General features: G+C 38.8%; 1 protein-coding gene across 3 annotated transcripts; it reads right to left on the bottom strand.

The window, feature by feature from the left end:
* Positions 1-703: 703 nt before the first annotated feature.
* Positions 704-24,123, bottom strand: LOC121853870. Of its 3 annotated transcripts, none has more exons than XM_042348248.1 (5): positions 24,009-24,123; positions 18,554-19,044; positions 16,626-17,643; positions 5,028-5,246; positions 704-2,916 (listed from the first exon to the last, which is right to left on the bottom strand). In XM_042348248.1, exons 2-5 carry the CDS (start codon positions 18,719-18,721, stop codon positions 2,681-2,683), a joined length of 1,641 nt encoding a protein of 546 aa, XP_042204182.1. In that variant the 5' UTR covers positions 18,722-19,044; positions 24,009-24,123; the 3' UTR covers positions 704-2,680. The 3 variants fall into 3 exon arrangements, with proteins under 3 accessions (XP_042204182.1, XP_042204181.1, XP_042204183.1); XM_042348247.1 differs by having other exon boundaries at positions 23,932-24,117; XM_042348249.1 differs by lacking the exon at positions 5,028-5,246 and having other exon boundaries at positions 23,932-24,117.
* Positions 24,124-24,726: the final 603 nt, after the last annotated feature.

The raw sequence follows: 24,726 nt of genomic DNA, 5'->3' as shown, positions 1-24,726 counted from the left end.
AATTATTAGAAACACGTATGTCTCATTTACTATGTTTTATTAGTAAACAGAATACCCTGAATTAGTGAAGTATTTCGTTAACTAATTTGAAACTTTCAAGAACGTAGATATGGATGAGAAATAAGGCTATTAAGGGTGACTTTGGAGTAACATAGGCTGTATTATATAGTTGCACATCAACTGGACAACTGTCCTTAGACCTATTTTTTTTTTTTTTTAGAGACAGGTGGAAAGGGTGGAAGGCATGCTGGGGCTCAAGGCACAGCCAGACATGAGGATGGAGGAGTCACAACTATAGTCGTGGGGAAGGTTGGAAAGGACTGTGCAGGATTTAAGCAGAGGGACGACACCTTTGTTTTACATATTTACCGTACTCATCATCCAAGCTCCACGTGATTCAATTCATATTAACTTGGACAAATGTCACCAAAAAACACCAGTCAAATGTGTAATACTTGTGTGCACCTTTTTGGGGTATTCCTCTACCGTATTATTCCATTCCCAAGTGTAGATAAGGAGGTCGTTTCCAAAGTACAGTACAACATTCATAGATTACCAACACAAAAACTAATATAGCTTCATCATCTATGTATTGTTAGTTAATAATTCAAATTGTTTTAAATTGTGTAATATTATTTGTCACATATATCAAATATTTGTTTGTATCACGTGTAGGAAATGTATAAATTATGAAACACGTATGTCTCATTTACTATGTTTATTAGTAAAGCAGAATACACAGATTAGTGAAGTATTTCGTTAACTAGTTGAGCTTTCAAGAACGTGAATCATGGATGAGAGAATAAGGCTGTACTGGGTGACACAGGTAACATAGGCTGTATTATATAGTTGCACATCAACTGGACAACTGTCGCCCCAGACCTAATAGGCCTCAACCGAATCCGGCCCATTCATTAGGACTGGAGCCTGTTTGGTCTGAACCCCAATCCTAAAGGATGGGATTAAGTTTGGGTTACATATAATCCTGTTATGACTGGGGCATAGTGGTCTTGAATAAAGACGAAAACTAAGGTCCTCCATTGTTTCCCTTTTTCCTGTGTGATTTTATCAAGATTTATTTTATCCACGTTTCCTTTGTAGATTTACATGATATATATATATATATATATATATATATATATATATATATATATATATATATATATATATATATATATATATATATATATATATATATATATATATATATATATTATATGTGTGTGTGTGTGTTTAAGAAAGGATGTAGGATATGCCAATTTCTTGGAAAACAAACCTGAATAATAATAATGGCCGCACCATTTACTGGCTAACAGAATCGTTGTACATAACGGCCTGAGTTTTTGTGCAGTGAGATTCCTGTAAATATCCCGGGAATGAACGAATCAAATCCCTTATACTATAAATGACCAGGTAAATACAAGAAAAACATTGGATAAATCAGAATAAAATAATCTAAAATATGAGAGGTGAAATGTTAAGCATCCTGAGTACAAATGACCCTTCAGCTGAGGATTCTTACTCCTGTACAGTGTTCAGATAGAGAGAGAGCGGGGGGGGGGGCGGTGAGGAAAGAGGAGAAGATAGACAGATAGATGAATACATAAACGTAGAAAGAGATAATCTGTGCGTGAATAAATAAGAGTACAAAGCAATACTCGTAAAACAAGACAGTGAATCATTACTGTTTCACGTTGCTTATGATGATCATCTGTTCTGCAAATAAAACATCTTACTGACAAAAGTTTGATGTATATTTGGTTTCTAAATATTGTACTCACTGTAAGTCATATGTATCTGTTTTATACTAGAGAAGAGAGACTAAAGAATATCATTGTGAGGTACTAAGTCTCATCGTTTCGAGAAGCTCTGTATCGTGAATTACAATGTCTGGGTCATCGAGGCTGTTGGATAATATCCCACTTAAGCTAATACGCTAACGAAGCCTTTGCTAACGTCATCTAACCTAGTCTGGTCTAATTTACCCTAACGAGGCCTAATTCAACCTAATCTATCCTATCAGAACATAATGATTAAAAGAAACTTGAGCTGGTGGATAGTGTTATCTTCCACAACTTAACATTTTAAAGAAAGGAACCATTGGCCTTTCTGTCTCTTAGGACCTGCTTTGCACCCTTAGTACTAGTCGGATACATCTAGGACACAATGGCTCTCTCACTTTCTCGTAGCTTCTCTCAAGCTTTGAGCCCAAGAGGAAAATGAATGATCTTCCAGTCTTTGAAGATCTTGTACTCCTTAGACATCTAGAGTATTTCCAAGACTTGCATCTTTAGGACAATGTTAAGTGTTCTTTCCGCACTTATTAGACAGTTCCAAGACGCTCTGGATCTGGTTCTTGCTTGTGATTTCTTAGGCACTTCCAATCTCCAGGAGAAAATACAGCTTTTTCCGCGTCCGACGCCGTTCCATACACTTCTACAATCCCTTAGGTCTCGTTTTCATTCATGAGATCTGAAAATGTTGATCCTTAACCTTAGAATTTTTTTTAGGATTTTGACCGTCTCTGAAGGCCATTCCTGCATCTTCGAGGTCCTTCCAAATACTTCCAGGATGGCGTATATCATTTCCGTCCATATCTTGGATCCCTTTACCTTCCAAAACAGAATCCAGTATCGTTTGTCATGCATACTCAGTACCTCAGACACTTGCAGGTCATCCCTCAGTAGAAGTTGATGCTCTCCCATTCTTTGAGAGCGTATCTCCTGAAGATGGTGAGTCGTGCTAGACAAGGGCAGTAGGCGGCGAGGGTGGTGGCCACGATCCCTAGCATGTACGACCATCCAAAACTACATTCTCCCGACCAGTAGACCGAAGACGACCCTCCACACTCCCCTCGCGCCAAAGGGGACCCCAGGCCCAAGGGGAACAATACCAGCGCCACCCCCTGGGACATAACTGTGGGAGAAAGAACATGTAATTTAACATTATTAGGGGTGAGAACCTTATATGTATCGTTACTGTGGGAAAAAATGTGAGATGTAACATTATTGTGGGAGAGAACGAGAGATGTAACAGTACTGGGGGAGATAACGTGAGATGTAACAGTAAACCTGATAGTGAATTAGTAGAATTAATATTAAAGATGGGAGCAGTTGTATTAGTAATAGGCAGTACAGCATAAGCCCCAGTAGAAGCACTGACACTAGTGGTAATAACAACAGTAGAAAACCTAGAAACAGTGGTAGTAATAGTGGTTCATTTTTCTTGCAAAGTTGCTAGTGCTATTAGTCCCACTCAGCGCATGATGACCAGGAGGGACTGCAACTTATTGGGTCAAAGAACCTTAACTAGGGCTTTAAGGGGGATCGCACGTCACATTTGTGCTGTCGCTATCACAAAGGAATTATCTTCACCGCACATCTGGATAGAATCAGAGGAAGAGGGCAAGCATATCAGTTCCTCAAGAGCTGTTGTATCCACAGCATGCAGCAATACCTTGGTGGCAGCATTTTTGTAACTGTCCAGGTAACTCATGTTCTTATGTGTATCTTTTCATTAACTTCTGCAAATCATGACCATACAGTGCTGATTAGATTGAACAGCTTTCATTATCGTGTCTGCAATGTAGTTAGTTAGTTCCATCTTTATCTGTGTGTGTGTGTGTGAAGGTAGTCTATCCACTGGTAACCTGGCAATGGAAGTGTTTGTTATGTCAGTGACGTGATAAAACCCTGCTAGTTGACATCCTTGTCTCTGGATGTGAGTGGCCATCATCAGTGAGTTTTTCACCTCAAAACTGTCGAAAATCAACCAATTTTAAGGGACAACCGCCATTTGTGCAGAGTTTCCTGAAAGGAAACTATACCATTAGGGAGAAAGCACAGGTTTTTGTCGACCAGAAATGACTGCAGTGTACGAATGAAAGTGCATCCTGCATTTGAGTGAACCGCTGGTAACCATCACGACTAACTGTTGTTCATATATATATCATTCCTTGCCACGTTAACACAGTATCGTGTACACTGCTTCACGGTACTCTAGCATCTACTGTGCCATAATTTAGACTTAGCGAGATCTTGATGTATTACATTATCAAAACGACCATTTATTTCAGGAGCTTATAAATCTCGATATGTTTTTCTTGGGAAGAAGGATTTTCTCCAAGATCATTACAAATTTCCGTCTGACATGTAATGCAAAAAGAAAAGTCAATGCCATATTTTTTCAGCTTTTCTGCCGACACTCCGGGCTTAATTTCTGTGTCTATGACAGAGGATTAGTGTGACTGCATGTAATAAACGTGAATGCAATCTAGAATTAAAGAAATTATTCATATTGACTGTGTATCGACACACTTATTGACTGCCAGTACGCTCCTGTCACAACGTCTTCAATTACTGTATTGACTAAAATACACATTGATGCTTATAGATTGTTTAACGAGGCTGTAGGAGACAAACCGAAGGCTTGGTAGCATGATGGTTGTATTATTTCATCAGATATGCAGTTAAAAATAATGCTAATTTGACTTCAAGCCCTGTAAACTGTTGGTAATACTCTAGACATGGGCACAGTAGGATTCACTATGGTCAGAATTATACTACAGATAATGCATAAAGGAGAACTGTCTCAATTTCTTCATAACAATTAAATGTTAAATGTGTCGTATCGGTCATTTTGATAACTGGAGCATATTTAGGATCTCACAGTCTAACTCGTTTCACATTCATCATGTTTATTAACTGTTGTCCAATCTGTATATCATTTCCGATCAGCTGGTATATTTTTTGTGTGAATTTCTCATGCGACATTATCTTAAGACATATCCGCCCACACTAATATATAGTATATTAATACATATAATTAACACCATAACGGCGTTAAGACTCGACTGGTTCACAAACATCCAGAAATGCCTATCCTGTTTCAACGCGTCATTGCTATAAAACTCCAGACCCACCGAGTTAAGTATCTCAACCTTCTTACACCTTGACAGTACAGGTATATGATTCAAGCACGAACACTTTTAATAGGGGGAAAAAAGAGTCAAATACAGACATACTCACCCACAGCCACCTGCACATTGCCCACCCATAGGGCCACCGTGTATCGTCTGGTGTGAACCTGTGTGGCGTTAAGGGCCAGAGAAGCTACACCTGCAATCACCTGCACCACCCCTGCCACCCCGTACACCACACCCACCAGCACCCACACCGCCGAGGACCCAGAGCCCACGCCTACACCCGAGCACACTAGGATGGGCAGGCGTGGGTGGTAGTCCTCGTCTGGGGGAGGAGGAGAGAGAGAAAATGGTTTTAAGGTCTGTTTTTCTCTCTAAAACTTGAGAGACGGAGGTGGGATGATGTGAGACAGGGAGTGGTGAGAGAGAGGTAGGGGTGGTGAGAGAGAGAGAGAGAGAGAGAGAGAGAGAGAGAGAGAGAGAGAGAGAGAGAGGCAGGGGTGGTAAGAGAGAGGTGGGGGTGGTAAGAGAGAGAGAGAGAGAGAGAGAGGAGTGGTAAGAGAGAATGGGTAAATGAAAGTGACAGAAAACAATGTAAAAAGAAACCCATTGAATGATACGTTACTTTATAGAAGGAAAAAGAAAGAGAGACAAAATAGAGTAAAATATAGAGAGAAAGAAGAAAGATATAAGAAACAAGAATCAAACAAAACATATATATTTTTTTTATAAGGTAAGATGTGTAATGAAAAAAAATACACCTGTAATATTTAAAGAGTAATCCTTATTAATTCCAAATAAATACTGAAATAATAACATGCACAGTTATAATATCATTCGCTTGTACCTCTCACACTTTACTCACAACCACTGTTTCAATCTACATAAATTTTTCGAGAAGATCGTGTTGTCGCATTGTAGATCAGGGTCTTGGTTTCTGAAAGACTCTTAGGTTATTTTTGTTTTACTCTTTGCAATGCATAATAGAGTGGGCCCAGTTACTTTATAGTCTTATTCCAATTTCGGTGCTATTTTGATTGTCAATTTCTGTGTCGTAGCTTAAGTGAGTCAGATGCGATATCACAGTAAGGGAGAAATTCTTTTACTTGTGAACCTCTAAAAGTCTGGGTCCTGGTGATATTAACTTTTGGATCCTGGTGATATTAACTTCTGGATCCCCGTGATATTAAGTTCTGGATCCCCGTGATATTAACTTCTGGATCCCCGTGATATTAACTTCTGGATCCCGGTGATGTTAACTTCTGGATCCCCGTGATATTAAGTTCTGGATCCCCGTGATATTAAGAAGTGACATTAGAAGTTACCATGTGTACACACACGCCCTCACATGTGCGAAATCGTATACATACATACATACATACATTCATACATACATACATACATACATACATACATACATACATACATACATACATACATACATACATACATACATACATACATACATACATACATGCATACATACATACATACATACATACATACATACATACATATTGTAACACATAATTATCGGTATACATGTAGTAACACAAACAAGCACACACACAAAAAGAAATACATAGACAAATATCAACAAGTAACTGGTGATGTGAGGAGGCGTCTAACTTGCTCATCGATGCAACGTCAAAAAAAGAAAGTTCCACTGAGAGACTCTGAAGTAAAGGGAGCCTTCTCTCGCCTCCACCACAGTGAGAAAAAAAAACAGGGTACGAAATTTTAGAGTCTGACCCCTGGATGTTTGGCTGCGGTTAGTGGAACCGTCTGAGTGATTCCCTGTAGGCTATAAGAATACATAGTTGACGTGTTGAGAATTTCGTATATTAATTCAAAACAACACACTATACGTTAATATATTAATACCATCTTGTTTCACAGTCTAGTTCAAGATATCATGTGGAGTTGTATGTAGGCAGCTACCGAACAGGGAGGTACTACCGCCTGGGAAGATATTGGCAGCATAATGTGTTGTATAATGGTAGACCCTGCTGCCATATGGCATCACGAATATTGTGACCAAGTCCCAGGTTGCTCATCTGACTTTCTGCCCCATTTACACACAATTGTAGGGTCTCAATTGTTTCTATTACATGACAAAACAACATACATATAGCGTTTCTCACTGTTGATTTTTTTCATTCTTGCATTTCTTTGTATTTATTATTATCACAGTGTTGTTATTATTATTATTACCATTAATATTTTATTTTACTTTTTATTATAAATTTTATTTACTATGAATTAATGTTATTATTACATTTTCGCCCCCCGGGCCCTCATGTGGGTCAGTGACCTGTGCCCGGGTGGGCTAATCCCCGTAAAAAAAAATTAAAACTGTCGACTGGTGCAATGTAGAGCATCAGTCGACGCTACAGCACATTATAAATGCGGTTATCTCTCTACCGCTGACTGAAATATAAACTAACTTCCTGCTTGTATCTTTGCGGGTTTCTGTCTCATGTCCCTTGACTTTTATGTCTTAACGTCTCGTACTCTTATATCTGGTGTGTGTGTGTGTGTGTGTGTGTGTGTGTGTGTGTGTGTGTGTGTGTGTGTGTGTGTGTGTGGGTGTGTCGCTCTTCATGTCTCGTGGTGAAATGTCTTTTATCTCTTAATTTCATGTTTCGTCTAGTTATTTTATCTAATCTATTAACATTATGTTTCGTGTCGTGATCTCACGTCAATTTATCTCGTGATTTCTTCTTGTGTCTCGTATGTCTCGCGTCTCGTTCGTGTGTGTGTGTGTGTGTTACATATTGTATACATCAAACCACACATTTTCTAATGATATACATCTCGTGATTTTATATCTTGCGTCTCATGTCTCATATCTGGTGCATGACTTCACCACCAGCCAAGGTCGCAGGGTAGACTCTGCCTCACGATCAATAGCGCTATTTGCTAGCTGCCACTAACGCCTGCCTTCTACTGAGCAACTACTAATACTACTACTGGTGCCAACACTACTACTAATACGCCTCTTACTACTACTACTACTACTGCTACTAATACTACTACTGCTACTACTACTACTGCTACATCTTATGATAATAATAACAGTAGTACGTTTTTCACTAATGACAAGACCTTCCCTTCCTGCAATATCGCAAAGCAGTGAAAATCAATAACAAACACATATTTTCTTCTCTTCCATCCATTACCCTTTACACCCGAGATTTGTTTATACTACGGTATCCCCCCCCCCCCCCCCCACCTTCAGCATTACTGTACATCCGCCCCAAAGAACACACTCCACTCCCTTGCGCCTCTCATTCATCCATTCACAAACACCACTGTTTCCGAGATGTCCCTCCCGTTCACGGCTAGTGCGTCCTTCACACCATCATACTATATCTTCTTTAGTCTTTCCCTTTCTCTCTCTCTCCTAACATTCCATTACTTATTTATACACGCTCTTTATCAACTTTTCATCCTCTCCCCGACACTTCTTTCATTTCCATATCGCCTTATTTCTTTATATTCTTTCCTCCAGAGTTGATGTTTTTACCCGGTATAGTTACGTGGACTCAGCCATTCTCGTGTATATCCTCATCTTCACCCTCTTTCATATACATAAATTTGGTGATACTTGTGTTGTTTTCGTTCCCTTTTCTATTTTGTGATTCTGTTCTTCACTCAATATTCCATTCACTGACGCATCCACTCTCGGATATCTAAAATCCTTCCTCGTTAATATTTTCATTCAAACTTGTATTCATTTCTCCCTGATTGTCTTTTTATTTATTGTCATCTTGTCATCATTCAGTTTTGTTAGCAATGACTGTTAATTCGATCCTAGTGCAGACCTCTCCAAACTCACTCACCAATAGCAGCTGACTCATCTCTCATTTACTTCCCATATCGCTACTGTATTTAACAAACTAGTAAGATTCTCCATTAGTCCTGCTTTGTCCTCTCTCACAGCACCATTCATTAAACTATGGTGACTATGTGTGAGTTTGACGTAATCCAGCTTTCGCTAAGAAATCGTTTCACTCTTTTCAATAAATTCTGAATGCAAGCTTCATTCCTCCTACAAAAATTCTAAATTGTTTTCAGGAGCGTCACACTTGTCCCTTACATTTTCAATACTTCCCACACTTATTTCATTAACTATCATTTTACTTTTCCAGATCCATAAATGTCACAAATATTAATGATCTCTTCTGCAGAAACTTTCCACTTATGTCACTGAACATAAACACTTGATCCACACGTCCTTCCGTTTCTTAACCCACAATGTTCATCTAATTGAAGTAATGACTAACGTAATAATTAAAAATATATAATGGTAATATTTATTATTATTATTATTATTATTATTATTATTATTATTATTATTATTATTATTATTATTATTATTATTATTATTATTATTATTATCATTATTATTATTATTATTATTATTATTATCATCATTATTATTATTATTATTATTATTATTATTATTATTATTATTATTATTATTATTATTATTATTATTATTATTATTGTATTAATTTTAATAATAATAATAATAATAATAGTTACTATGATAAGCATAAAATATCAATGATGATGATAATAAATTTTATACTAATGTGTTTTGTGAAGAGCTGCTTACCTACGTGATAGTCTCTGATTTGATCCTATAAGCCGAGGCAGATTAGCTCAGCGGATGTATACCTTGTGTTCGAGATGATTATAAAGTAGGAAGATTCCAATAAAACGTGAAAATTAGCTACATTTATTTCATATTAAGATACCATCTTTATGAAACTGTCTCTCTATAGTAAATACCATACTTGTACATTAAACCTTTGGGCTTTATATAGTCATGTATTTAAATTACCCCGCACATGAAAACACGCACACACATGAACATACTAGTACACACACACACACACACACACACATGCACGCACGCACATCATTCATGCAAAATATCACCACAATCAACATACTCTAATCTGGTCATTGACATCTGAGTATTACTATTAAGTAACCCTTCAGGTGTGTAATCAGCAGGAAGGACTAAGATACGAGATAATGATTCTGTCAGGAGAGAGATCAAGAGACTTTATAGCACATCCATATCCTCTACATACTGCCCTGTTGTATCTCTTATATTTATACACATCTGAACACACCCACAACACCACTTAATATATCTAATCGCACTCTAATAGCCTACATCTGAATGCACTTAAAGACGCCTGATTCCACCTGTCTTCACATGAATACACCTGAATATATTTGAACACAGCAAAATGCAGCTGAACACATCTGAGCACACCAAACATGCATAAGCGCATAATAATGTACCCAAAAATACCTAATTACTTCTAAACACGCACGCCCAGACACGCAAACACGCTTGAATATACTTGAATACACGCAAACACGCCTGAATGCACCAGAATACATCTAATAACACCCAACTGCACCTCAACTCACGAAAGTGCTCCCGAAAACACCCTAAATATACCTGGACAAAAGGACTATTTGGTAACATTGCCTGAGTTCCCGGTTACACTTTACCGCCGACAATTTACAATCCCTGCAGCTTTCTTCTCCGAGCTGGCTGGCACCCAGTGGACGAGGATAGGCTAGGGTGGGTGAGGATGAACGAAGGTGGGTGAGGGTGGGCGTCTGGGCTAGGGTGGGGTTGGTAGGCGAGAGTGGGACTGGGTGGAAGATGGTGAGGGTACTGTACGTGGGTGAGAGTGAAAGAGGGTGTGGGTGGGGTGGAAGGTAGAATGTGGACGAAGGTGGAATAGATGGGTGAGGAGGGGGTAGGATGGGTAGGTGGATGAGGATGAATGGGTAAGATTAATGTAGTAAGGATGAGAGTGGTAGTGGGTGCAGGCGAGGGTGAGTTGGGTCTTGGGGTTATGGTACATACACACACACACACACACACACACACACACTTCCCATTATGATTACAACGGTTAAAAATTTAATTATCTCCCGCGATGTGCTTTATTAACTCTCTCTCTCTCTCTCTCTCTCTCTCTCTCTCTCTCTCTCTCTCTCTCTCTCTCGGTGGATGGATTAATATACACACCTTCATAATTCCAGATATACAAATTCATCCTCTATATAGAACCCTGTATAGGTCACCTAAGTTATAGTAATACATGAATCCATTAGAATCCAACTCCCTTATCTAACCCTACAAAAACGTTTTCCTTATTAAAGTCTGTAGAAACCAACTAGAGTATCGACATCCAGAAACAACCTTCCGAGTGTTGAGACTTGTTAAAACAAAGATTAGAGTTGATTTGATGAGACTGATGAGATAAGAATGATCACCAGTAAATTATTGCCTTAATACTAAAACAATTAAAGCAACGAAGTGTATATAGGTTAGGTTAGGTTAGCTTGAATTAAGTTAGATTATTTGAGTTATGCTAGGTTAGATTGGGTTAGGTTGAGTCAGTTTAGTTTAGATTAGTTGGGTTAGGTTAGGTTTAGGGCAGGTTAGTTCAGGGTTAGGCTTGGGTTTCGTTTTCAGAAATGATACCAGTCAACCATGCTAATTCTCTATTTACTAAGGTCCCCCCCCTCCCCGGTACACTGTGTTGTAGAGGCCCCGGTACACTGTGTTGTAGAGGCCCCGGTACACTGTGTTGTAGAGGCCTCGGTAATAAGACAACGGGTGTGGGACAGTCCAGGGCAGAGCGTGTGTTCCCCTCGTATCTAGCACTTGTTTATGGCTGTGTTCTCGTTAGATATTTTGATTCTCCAGTATCTGCTGCAGGTCGCTCCTCGTGCCACGGTCAGTCACAGCTTAGGGTCCAGGACAGTAACCCCACCCCAAACACAGGATAGAAAACCTTACATCAAGAACCACTACGGAATTAAAAAGGGAACCTACGTAACAATACCCCTCAGGATAAGAATCAATTAGGATAAATTAACAGGATAAAATAGCTCAATGGATTATAACCCTTAGGATAAAAACCCGTACAAGAAAATAGCCCACAGGAAAAAAAAAAGCTCAGACTAAGGACAACTGTATGATAAAAATAAGCCCATTGATTTTAAAGTCCACAGGATATTAGAGTATAAAATTCCAAAAGATAAAACCTCATAGGATCGAAGCTTATACTATAAAACCAAATATGATTAAATCCCAAACGATAAAAACTTACAAGCATAAAAAAAACCCGTAACGAAAACTACAGAAAATACAACTAAATAGGTTACATACAGAATAAAATCCCCAAATTATGCAAACCCACAGGATATAAACGGCCAGAAAAACTAAAATCCCGCAGGAAAGAAAGTCGGTAATAAAAACACCAACTATAAAAAACCACCAGGATAAAAACCACCAGGATAAAAACCACCAGGATAAAAACCACCAGGATAAAAACCACCAGGATAAAAACCACCAGGATAAAAACCACCAGGATAAAAACCACCAGGATAAAAACCACCAGGATAAAAACCACCAGGATAAAAACCCTAAAGACAAAAAATCTAATGGGTTCATTCAAATCACATGGCAGGTTTTGGTTAGGATAATCGGGTAGGCTCCTTTGGCCATGAAGGGGTCAAACTAGCCAGGAAGGATACAAGGATAACATAAACCCTCTTACGTGTGTCATAAAAAACCCAGCTTATATAAACCATAGACGACAAAACTAAAGAAGAAAAACCCACGAAACAATAAACCAAGAGAATAAAACCTAAGATAAAAATCCACAGGACACCATAAGACAACAACAACAATAACAACATCAACAACAAGAAAAAGAAGAAAATTATTGTATGTTATATGAAATAAGTCAAAGGCCGGTGCGTGCTATGTAGATATTTACTTAAAACAAAATAGGAACTGGGGCGTGTAATATATGTACCAAGGACCACCACCACCACAGCAGGCAGGTGAACCTTAATCAGTTCAATACCATAAATCTTTAGTGTTTAACGAAAGAGTTCATTTCGCACTATATACAGAAAGATAGGATATGTGTGAGTCGTGATTCAATGTGGCTTAGCATTTATCCATTGTTTGTGTGTGTGTGTTTAGATATATGTGTGGGTTTTTAAGTGTAAATGTGGGTATTTGTGCTGTTTGTGTCATTAGGATTATCTTTAGCAAGGTAAACTGTACTTAGTGTGCCATTCCTTAACTATACATGGTGTAACCGACATCATTAAAGACCATTTCGTTAAAATAAGCACTAAATACACGGCAATAATACCAGAGCACTTACGATCATTCTTATATCGGCAAACACCTGACTGAGAAATTACCAACTTGCCGTAAATTCAGAAAAATACATGTTATCCAAGTACCCACACTCATGATGTACTCAAGAATATAATTCAATGATTCGCCCATGAAATTAACACTGCGCTTACAAAATTCTTTCATAATTCACAAACATTCAGATATTAATGAAAACAAACTCTCACGACCTCCTTGGCTAAAGTACCCACATGAACTTCATTGCTTATGGAGTACCACAGAACCTCCGAATTTGCAACTTTTTTTCTTAGGGGGTGTTGCTATAGTCAACAAACGTTCCAGAAATGCAGTCATAACCACAAAACTCTTCTATGACCTAACTTTCTAATTTTGCTAATGTCATCAAAGTTGTTGCAAGCAAATCCTTGTCAATTGTGGAAAGTTATGTTTTGAAAGCTGTGTCCATCTGCCCACGAAAGAGCAAAAAATCACTTCCATTACTCCTGAACGATACTCATCTGCCAATTGTTAATCATGTCAAGGTATTCTAGTAATTAATTATTACAACTAGCTAATGTGGCCTTTAGACCTTTAGCAGCAGTATAAAAACAAATTCGGTTAATCCTATGACTCAGACCCACCTACTTACCTCACACGGCAAACTACATCCATGGATATATTTTATATCATTTAGGTTCATACCCCAACCCAGACGCATGAATGAACACTACAAGTGATCAACAATCCCAATAGTGACATAGCTACTTAACAATAAACTCTATAAGCAGAACATAACAGAGGACGCTTATCACTTACTAATTATTTCAAAATGTAACCTTGTCTTAATTTTGACACTTATTTTTTTTTCACATAGACGTCAGGTTCTTGTTCTTAGTAACTGTACAGTAACAAACGTCTAATTACGTTTCACCTGTTTATTATACAAATATTTTCAGTACACCTCTCTTTACTGTAAGGGATCATGTGTATGGCCTTGTACTGTGCATTGTATTCCGATATCCAATGGTACATATACCCAATTATCCGCAATATTCCTTTCTTTATTATTATTATTATTATTATTATTATTATTATTACTAAAATCACAGTTCCCTAAGCCAGGAAGCCGAGCAAGCAACACACAGCAGGCAGCATAAACTGGGATCCCGCAGCACGGAGCTAAGTACGTACATTAGCCTTGCTGCCTCATAATTCCCCATCATAATGTGATCAACCCCGGGCGCCAGGGAGAGAGAGGGGAAGCTCGGGAGAGAAGGCGATAGAAAAGGGAGAGAGAAAGAAGGGGAGAGGGAGAGAAGGGAATACGGTGAGTGAAAGAGAGAGGGAAACAAAACGAGAGATGAAAAAGAGAGAGTGTGTGTGTGTGTGTGTGTGTGTGTGTGATGATAGTGAATGTGAAAAAGAGAAGGAAGAAAGAGTGAAAAGACAGCAAAAAGGGGAAAGAGAGAGAGAGAAAGAGAGCACATACTCCTTCCTGGCACTCTGGGCACCGACTCAAAAACCACTGATATATACTGCAGTCATTAAAGCTGGTTAAAAAAAGAAATTCATGTCTACAGGGAAAATTCCACCAGACAGAAACTCACTGGACAAAATCCCACCACACAGAAACTCACTAGACAAAATCCCACCAGGCAGAACTCGCTGGACAAAATCCCACCGGACAGAAACTCACTGGACATAATTCCACCAGACAGAATTTCAGTCTACAAAATCCCATCGCCACTACAGTACAAATACGCTTATCACTACACACCAAAAAAATGTGTATATGTATATATATATATATATATATATATATATATATATATATATATATATATATATATATATATATATATATATATATGAAAATTCCCCGTCAAAAATTATTATAAAGATTAATGTAAATACATGCTCGATTATAATGCTTCTCTTTGTACTTAATCTGACCTTTGACCTTGACCTCTGATACACTGGTTGACTGTCTCTTTATTAGGACGTTTCATGACATTAGCAGGGAGTGGTTCAGTAGTAGTTACGGAGAGGGAGGAAGTGTGACGAACAGACGGACACACGCACGGACACACTAACAGATGCACGTATAGATGGATGAAAAAAATATTTGCAGGGTCACCATTATCACTGTAACAAAATTAACTCAAATATTGTCATATTCTCCAGGTTGGTAATTTTTTTTCGTCATCAAGAATGGTATTCATAGAGTTTACTGACCCAGAATTGAAAAATATATATATATATATATAATCCCGGTATAAACAAACGAACATAATTGCCACTGTATACTTATCAATATTCTATAGAAATAAGTATATAAAATTATGCTAGTTATTAATATTTTTTTCTGACTCACAGCTGACCCCTTGTGATTTACTCAATTTCAGGTATGGAATTTTACATGTATAGTGATAACCATGTTTACCTCACAAATAAGAGGTCATAGTTTCGATTCCAAGCCGAAGTGAGAGTTAGAGTAGCCCCCTTTGTGTCCACTTTATTCTGTTTACATTGATGTGAGACCGGTATGTAAAACAGCTAGCGGGTCATGTTCCTAGGATAATGGTTAACCAGTGTGGTCGGAAAGTTGTCCGGTCTTCCTGAGCTCTTTCTTGCCACTGGGTTATACGTCTCTCTAACTGTCTGCGGATATGGTCGTTGTGTTGGCATTAACCTCTACACCTTGGCACTGGGTCACACACCTCACTTACTATAATTTATCGATGTGTAGGCAGCAACTTCTACGTCTTAAACAATTTCTGCTGGGTGGCTTAACTGAACGGTCGGTCACCTCACTGGCGAAGGGCAACCGTGATGATATATTTACACGTGCTGTTGGTCCTTCTACCTGGGGAACGCACACTAACGCTGCACCCACTATCGGGAATCAATTCCTTTACCTGTTTGGTTGACCCCAGGCGTCATACCGCCTCCGCCAGACCTTTGCCCAACTTTAGAAAAAGACGAAGAAGAGGATGAAAAGGAAAGGCGATAAAAAAGAATTAAGAAAACTATTATAAGTAGTAATGCTAACATGATAACAAAATAAGGTAACAGTGACACACGCATTACTGTGTATCCAGTAATTACCGATATTGAAAATATTTAACTGTAATTTGAAAGAGAGATTTAAAATCATTCGTCCCAAATGTCGGCTAGAAATATTTAACCTCAATGAAGGACAAACTTTAATGGGAAGTTTTTCATTAATTAAAGACTCCTGACGTGTAAAAATTAAAAGAAATTTTTTTTTTTACAAAATTATTATAAGAAGGTGAAGCATATTTTTGCCGTAGAAATTTAATTATTCAAAAATTTTACCTTCTAGAATTAAAGTGGGAGTTGTATTAAATGATAAGAGACTAAGGTAGAAGCTGAAAGTCGGAAGTGTATGTCTAGGATTTAAGAGAACGGTGTCTACAATCGGGTTACTTTTATAACTTAGTCTGCCTTTAATTAAGGATTCGTAAACATACTCACCAGCATTGTCTTGGTAACGCCTGTCGTCCTCCGACTGAGTTAGCAACTCTGCAATAAGCTGCTGGACATTGCTGCTGTTTGTTATATGTTGGAGAGCGTTTGGTTGCTCGGGTTTATTGTTTGTTTGTCTGTCTCCTGATACACTCCCTTTCCCTCGGTCAGCCTTCTTTAACTTGGTTCTTTCCTTTTTTGGCTTTGGCCTTTTATTCTTTTTCTTCCTCTTTTTGTTTTTATTTTTTCTCTTTCTATTCTTCTTCTCGGTAACGTTTTTGTTTTCTATAATCTGGCTCAGGGTAGTCTTGATGTTCACACGAGTTAATCCTGTGTCATTATCAACATCCTGGCCACCAACCTCACCCTCCTGCTTATGGCGGGTCGTATTTCTCCCCGGAGCGGTGTTGGCATATTCATTTTTTAGTATAACCCGTTCTTCTTTCATCCCCGTGACAACACCTAAATCTAGTTCTTCCTCCAGAGATTGTAATATACTTTCGTTATCTCTTTCCTCCTTAACGACCTTCACATAAGTTTCAGTCACATGGAAAAGAATGTTGTCTGTGTCGTGAGCCTCGTTTGTAACCTCCTTATCTGTGTTCCTGGAGGCCCCGAAACCCTCAGGCAGCTCCCCTTCATCACTGCTCACGTCAGCCCCGTCTCCCTTGGTGGGAGACGGGACTGGGAGCGTGTGACCCAAATGGACACTCCCGACGGATAATGTTGTGTGATGGATTCCCAAAGGCGGCCACTCTTGCAAGGATTCATCGGGTAACCTTGATGTCTGAAAGGGTCCTTTTAACGACGTTGTGCTCAACATTTCAGGGTTTGTCGAGGTGTCATCTAGGGGATCCGATACCTCAAAGGTCCATACTGAAGCGGGACTGGAGGTCATCCCTTCGTCAGGTTTATGGACTCGTGAGGGGGGTGGTCTGTTGAATGAAGCGTCAGTGTGTGAGACGTGGCTGGTGTCTACTGCTGCCAGGCGACAAAAGCCCAGCGGACCCACAGACGACACCACCACCTGGAAAATAACACAAACAATAGTGGAAGGAGAAATTATGATGGTAACATTAAATATCATGATAAAGTAATCCAGTTTATGGAAATATTTTCCAAGATGATATTAATTATTAAGTATTAAATCACGGAGATATTCTGTAGCTTGGGCACCCTAGTCACCTACTGTACCTCACCGTGCAAAAATTGACACTGACCTTGATCCTGTACACCTAACAAAATCCCACTGGAAGAAAATCCCACTAAACACTATCCCACCGACCACTTCTACATTCAAAATAACAGTGAACCAACTCCTGATAACTCAGATTAAAGTTCTTTAAGTCCTTGGCTTGTTCTGGGCTCCATAATTTTTTGTCCTTGTATGAGAAGAAATACTTCATATCGACTATTCTGCATGATGTCTTGGCAAGCCTGAAATGGTAGACTCTTTTACGTGTAACACTAAACAGCTTGAAAAAGTTGTTTGATTTTTTATTTATGAACTTGTTCAGGATATTAAATGTCATTGGGATCTACCCTGTAGTATGTTACTTAAAGAGTTGTTAGGTTTAGTTAGCATAAATCCTAATGCTCTGGTACCCATGTCCTAACAGCTTAAGTAATATAAGACCTACTCCGGAAAAGCTTAATTGGTTTAGGTTAGGTTAGGTTAGAAGAAAATTTAATACTAAGATAGAATGAAAGGAAGGCTCACGGGCCTTATAGCACATAAGGGGCAGTGCATATACAGCACACTGAATACTAAACTTTTGATTACACGAGAAGGCAGTGTCGCTGGCACTGAATTTGACCACCTTCACTTACTCAACTGTAAAGATAAGTACCGGTTCACAGTTGTCTGGACAAAGAGTGATATTTTGATCTACAACCCTCATAGTCAATCTCAACCATAGAATACACTTCACTCTCACCTGGAAGACAACGCCGTGAGCCTCCTGGGCGTGGAGGAGAGAGTACCTGACGTACCAGGAGGGCTGAAGGACTGTCACCACACTGATCACGCCCGTGGTGATCCCCAACAATGCCCACACGCCCACCACCCACCATGATGTCACCAGCTGCACCGACCGAGCTCGCATGGTGGACCAGCAGTTGTGGTTCCATCGCCAGTACCACCAGCAGCAGTAACAGCAGGAACGTTGGCCCTTACACGAAGCCTTCAGTAACGACCCTCACAAACAGTAAAGTTCTATATGCTCTGAGGTTTTGTATTCTTTATAATGATTCTCACTTTGACGTTTATAATGACTCTCACTTCGACTGTTGTCTTTCCATTTTGAAGATATTGCTGTCCTGTTACAGTTATGTTTTCAAATAATGACACTCATCCGCATTCTTTTTTCTTTTCTTTTTTTATCTCTGCACACGTTCCATTTTACAGTCCCATGTCATGACATTTTTCCTGAAATGAAATAGGAATAAAGACTGTTGATAATAGAGAAAAGTTAGAGGCCTATAGATACGCTTATAGGGGCAAACATTCGACAAACACTTGAGATATCACCTTCATCACCCCCAAACACATTACTGCCCACCACAACAAACTTTCACCACAGCAAATAATTCCAACCGTAAATATTTTCCACCACATACAAACACTCCCCCACAATTCTTCACCTCCCGTCACATCCATTCAACCAATAAAAAATGGAGGGGAGAAAATAAAGGGATTTAATGAGTGGAAGAAAGAGGACAGGTATAACGAGAGTGACTCAGTGAGCTGTGTGTGAGAGAGTGAATACCGCAGGGGAGAGTGAATAGAAGAGCAGAGGTGGTGCTAGGGAGGGTTGGGAGTGGATGGGGGGCAGGGAAAGAGTGAAGGAGAGGGAACTGAAAGAGAGGAGGCGGTGGCGGGAAGGATTGGAAGAGAATGAGGACAAGGGAGAGGGAGGAAAATCGAAAAAGGATATTGGTGCTTGGGGGATAGGGAGAGGATGATAGCTGGAGACAGAGAATGAGAAAATAAACGAGGAAATAGCTGGTGGTGTTGAAGAATAAAGGGTAAAGAGAGAATAAATAAGAATGTGGATGGAGAAGGAAAGATGATGAAGTTAGGGAAAGGTGGAGGAGAATGGGGACGAACTATGAACGAAAATGATAAAGAACAACAACGAAGGGGGAATAAGAATAATGGAAGTTTAAGGGAGAAAGGGATTAAGATAAGACCAACTCATAATAAAAGTTTAAGAGAGAATTAGAAAAACAAATAATTGTGATTTGCAAGAAAGTGTAAATAATAACGCTTTGTCGAGCAGAAGTAATTTACAAATGCAGAAGGACTTATGACATACTTAGAAGACAAGAAAAGATTAGAAACTGACACAAGGAAAAAAGTAGAAGGGCAGTTTGTTAAAAGTGCATTAGCAAATAAGCAGGAATAATGAGAAAGTGAGACATCAATTAGGAAAAATAATATGCATGAAGAAACTAATTGAAACTTAAGAAATTAGACGACGAAAATATAGAGGAATCGTGTGAGAGAGAGAGAGAGAGAGAGAGAGTCAAGGTACAAATGCAATTAACGGTTACATTTTCAAGTAGAATAGAGAGGACTTTTGTGAATATGAAGGAGGCGGGATTTTTCCTCTGCTGGGAAGTGCCAAGAAAGTAAAGGATTCAAGACTTCTACATGTGTATCCTCACAACAGACGTGTCAGATATACTTGAAATTACATACATACATACATACATACATACATACATACATACATACATACATACATACATACATACATACATACATACATACATGCATACATATATATATATATGCTGATAATTAGCTCTTTCTCTTGCAATTATTTATATCTTCTAAGTCAACAATAATTTCCGTATTTACATGTACACCCGCCAAAAAGTCTTGGCGTCTCACCTGCCTCTTCTTGAACCCAGAGATTCAGAGACTTGTTTCGGTTTCACAGGTCTCTGAATCTCTGGGTTCAAGAAGAGGCAAGTGAGATCACGGGACTTTTGTTGGCGAGTGTACATTTTAAATTATAATATTTTGCCTCACATTTAAAACAATTTTCCCCCAACTACTTTTTCGTCAACAAAATATCTCAGTAAACTTAAAATAATATTCAGATCCAGAAAATACATATACAAAATATAAATACGCATACAACCTTTATTCAACACAGACAGACACTAATTCCCATGTGGTGAGTGTGTTGTGAATAATTGCCTTTGACCTACATATGAATGATCAAAAATCTTATCCAATATCCATTTGACTGACACTCCATGGTTCAGTAAAGTTATACCAAGTTTATTTTTGAGTTTTCTGAATGCTTTTGAGTTGACAATGGACTTCTACGTTAACTAAATCTGCTAATGTGGACGGGAACCAGTCTACTACTCTCACTGTAATACTACGACTTTCACTGTAACACTACTCATCTCACTGTAACACTACTACTCTCACTGTAACACTACTAATTTCACTGTAACACTCTACTACTCTCACTGTAACACTCTACTACTCTCACTGTAACACTACTAATTTCACTGTAACACTCTACTACTCTCACTGTAACACTACTACTCTCACTGTAACACTACTACTCTCACTGTAACACTACTACTCTCACTGTAACACACTACTACTCTCACTGTAACACTCTACTACTCTCACTGTAACACTACTCCTCTCACTGTAATACTACGACTCTCACTGTAACACTACTACTCTCACTGTAACACTACTCCTCTCACTGTAATACTACGACTCTCACTGTAACACTACTCCTCTCACTGTGACACTACTACTCTCACTGTAACACTACTCCTCTCACTGTAATACTACGACTTTCACTGTAACACTATTCCTCTCATTGTAACACTACTACTCTCACTGTAGCACTACTAATTTCACTGTAACACTCTACTACTTTCACTGTAAACTACTACTCTCACGGTAACACTACTACTCTCACTGTAACACTATTACTCTCACTATAACACTGCTACTCTCACTATAACACTTCTAATTTCACTGTAACACTCTACAACTCTCACTGTAGCACTACTACTCTCACTGTAACACTACTACTCTCACTGTAACACTACTACTCTCATTGTAACACTCTACTACTCTCACTGTAACACTACTACTCTCACTGTAACAATACTACTCACTGTAACACTACTACTCTCACTGTAACACTACTACTCTCACTGTAACACTACTACTCTCACTGTAACACTACTACTAACATTACTACTCTCACTGTAACACTACTACTCTCACTGTAACACTACTACTCTCACTGTAACACTACTACTCTCACTGTGTGTAACACTACTACTCTCATTGTAACACTACTACTCTGTCACACTACTAACTCTCACTGTAACACTACTCTCACTGTAACACTACTACTCTCACTGTAACACTATTACTCTCACTGTAACACTACTACTCTCACTGTAACACTACTACTCTCTCTTACTCTCACTGTAACACACTACTACTAACACTACTACTCTCACTGTAACACACTACTACTCTCACTGTAACACTATGGCACTACTACTCTCACTGTAACACTACTACTCTCACTGTAACACTACTACCTCACTGTAACACTACTACTCTCACTGTAACACTACTACTCTCACTGTAACACTACTACTCTCACTGTACACACTACTACTCTCACTGTAACACTACTACTCTCACTGTAACACTACTACTCTCACTGTAACACTACTACTCTCACTGTAACACTATTACTCTCACTGTAACACTCTACTACTCTCACTGTACTCTCACTGTAACACTACTACTCTCACTGTAACATTACTACTCTCACTGTACTACTACTCTCACTGTTACTACTCTCACTGTAACATTACTACTCTCACTGTAACACTACTACTCTCACTGTAATCACTGTAACACTACTACTCTCACTGTAACACACTACTACTCTCACTGTAACACACTACTACCCTCACTGTAACACTACTACTCTCACTGTAACACACTACTACTCTCACTGTAACACTATTACTCTCACTTTAACACTACTACTCTCACTGTAACACTACTACTCTCACTGTAACACTATTACTCTCACTGTAACACTACTACTCTCACTGTAACACTACTACTCTCACTGTAACACTACTACTCTCACTGTAACACTACTACTCTCACTGTAACACTACTACTCTCATTGTAACACTACTCCTCTCACTGTAATATTACGACTCTCACTGTAATACAACGACTTTCACTGTAACACTACTCCTCTCACTGTAACACTACTACTCTCATTGTAACACTACTAATTTCACTGTAACACTCTACTACTTTCACTGTAACACTACTACTCTCACTGTAACACTACAACTCTCATCTGTAACACTACTAATTTCACTGTAACACTCTACTACTCTCACTGTAACACTACTCCTCTCACTGTAATATTACGACTCTCACTGTAATACTACGACTTTCACTGTAACACTACTCCTCTCACTGTAACACTACTACTCTCATTGTAACACTACTAATTTCACTGTAACACTCTACTACTTTCACTGTAACACTACTCCTCTCACTGTAATATTACGACTCTCACTGTAATACTACGACTTTCACTGTAACACTACTCCTCTCACTGTAACACTACTACTCTCATTGTAACACTACTAATTTCACTGTAACACTCTACTACTCTCACTGTAACACTAATACTCTCATTGTAACACTACTACTCTCACTGTAACACTATTACTCTCACTGTAACACTCTACTACTCTCACTCTAACACTACTACTCTCACTGTAACACTACTACTCTCACTGTAAAACTATTACTCTCACTGTAACACTGCTACTCTCATTATAATTCTATATGCCTCTCTCACTATAACACTATATGCCTCTATCACCATAACACTATATGCCTCTATCACCATAACACTACATGTCTCTCACTATAACACTACAAGTCTCTATCAGTCTATCAGTATATCACTCTTGCTGTATCACTGTTATTCCTACATTATCTGATAAACTGTATTACTGTATCACCATGACACTGTAGAACTGAAGCATCATATATTTAGTCACTATCAGTATACTACTTCATCACTATATTTCGTCTTGCTGTATCACCATTGTTTTCATTTTATCAGTATCGTGTGTTTGCGTCATTTCATCAATCATTGCATTATTTTATCACTGCATCATCTTCAACATTATCATTATATCACTATCATCATCATTATACGCCATTACTATTATTGTATCATTATGTCACTTCAGCGTCACAATATACCTGCATTATAAAATCACTGCATCATTATAATCATCATCATATCAGTGCGAGAAATATGACGCCAAATACACGCCTACCCAACAACGGCACGGGGCTACTAGCTAGTGCCAGTGCCACACACAGCTGGGAGTGCCACCACCACCACCACAGCCTCGGGTGCCAGACGAGAACCACCGCGTCCTTGGCTCGCTCCACCCACACTGCCACTAGGAATGGGAATGGAGCGATGCTGGAATCGGGGAATTTGGCTTTGATCCCGTGTGAGTGGTCGTGGCGGTAGTAGCGGTAGGGGTGGTGGTGGTGGTGTTGGTTGGTAGTTGTGGTGATTTGATGGTTGATGTTATGGTGGTGATTGTAATGGTGTTGGTAATGTGGTAAAATGGTATTGGTGATGGTTATGTAATTAATGATAATGGTTGTGATGGTGTTGGTTGAAGTGGTCGTGGTGGTGGTTGTGACTGTTGAGTTAAGGGGGAAGGGAGTGAGAGATGATGCGAGTTTTAGAGAAAAAAGTACTGAACTGAGAAGGGCAAAAAAAGTTATGAATCTTCTTATTCTTCTTATTCTTATCCTTCTTCTTATTATTATTATTATTATTATTATTATTATTATTATTAGTAGTAGTAGTAGTAGTAGTAGTAGTAGTAGTAGTAGTAGTAGTAGTATCAGTGCCATAAAGCTCCAGAAGAGAGACAGCAGACCGTCGTCAGTTACGGAAAATGTCGTAAAAGACAAACTTCACCCAGTGTGTATTGGGAGGCCCTTGAAGTGTCCTCGTCTCCCCACGATTCCTTC

Source organism: Homarus americanus, unplaced genomic scaffold (genome assembly GCF_018991925.1).
Source record: "Homarus americanus isolate GMGI-L3 unplaced genomic scaffold, GMGI_Hamer_2.0 scaffold18703, whole genome shotgun sequence".
Classification (NCBI taxonomy): domain Eukaryota; kingdom Metazoa; phylum Arthropoda; class Malacostraca; order Decapoda; family Nephropidae; genus Homarus; species Homarus americanus.
The sequence above is the reverse complement of the archived record's forward strand: the minus strand, read 5'-3'. Positions and strand labels throughout refer to the sequence as shown.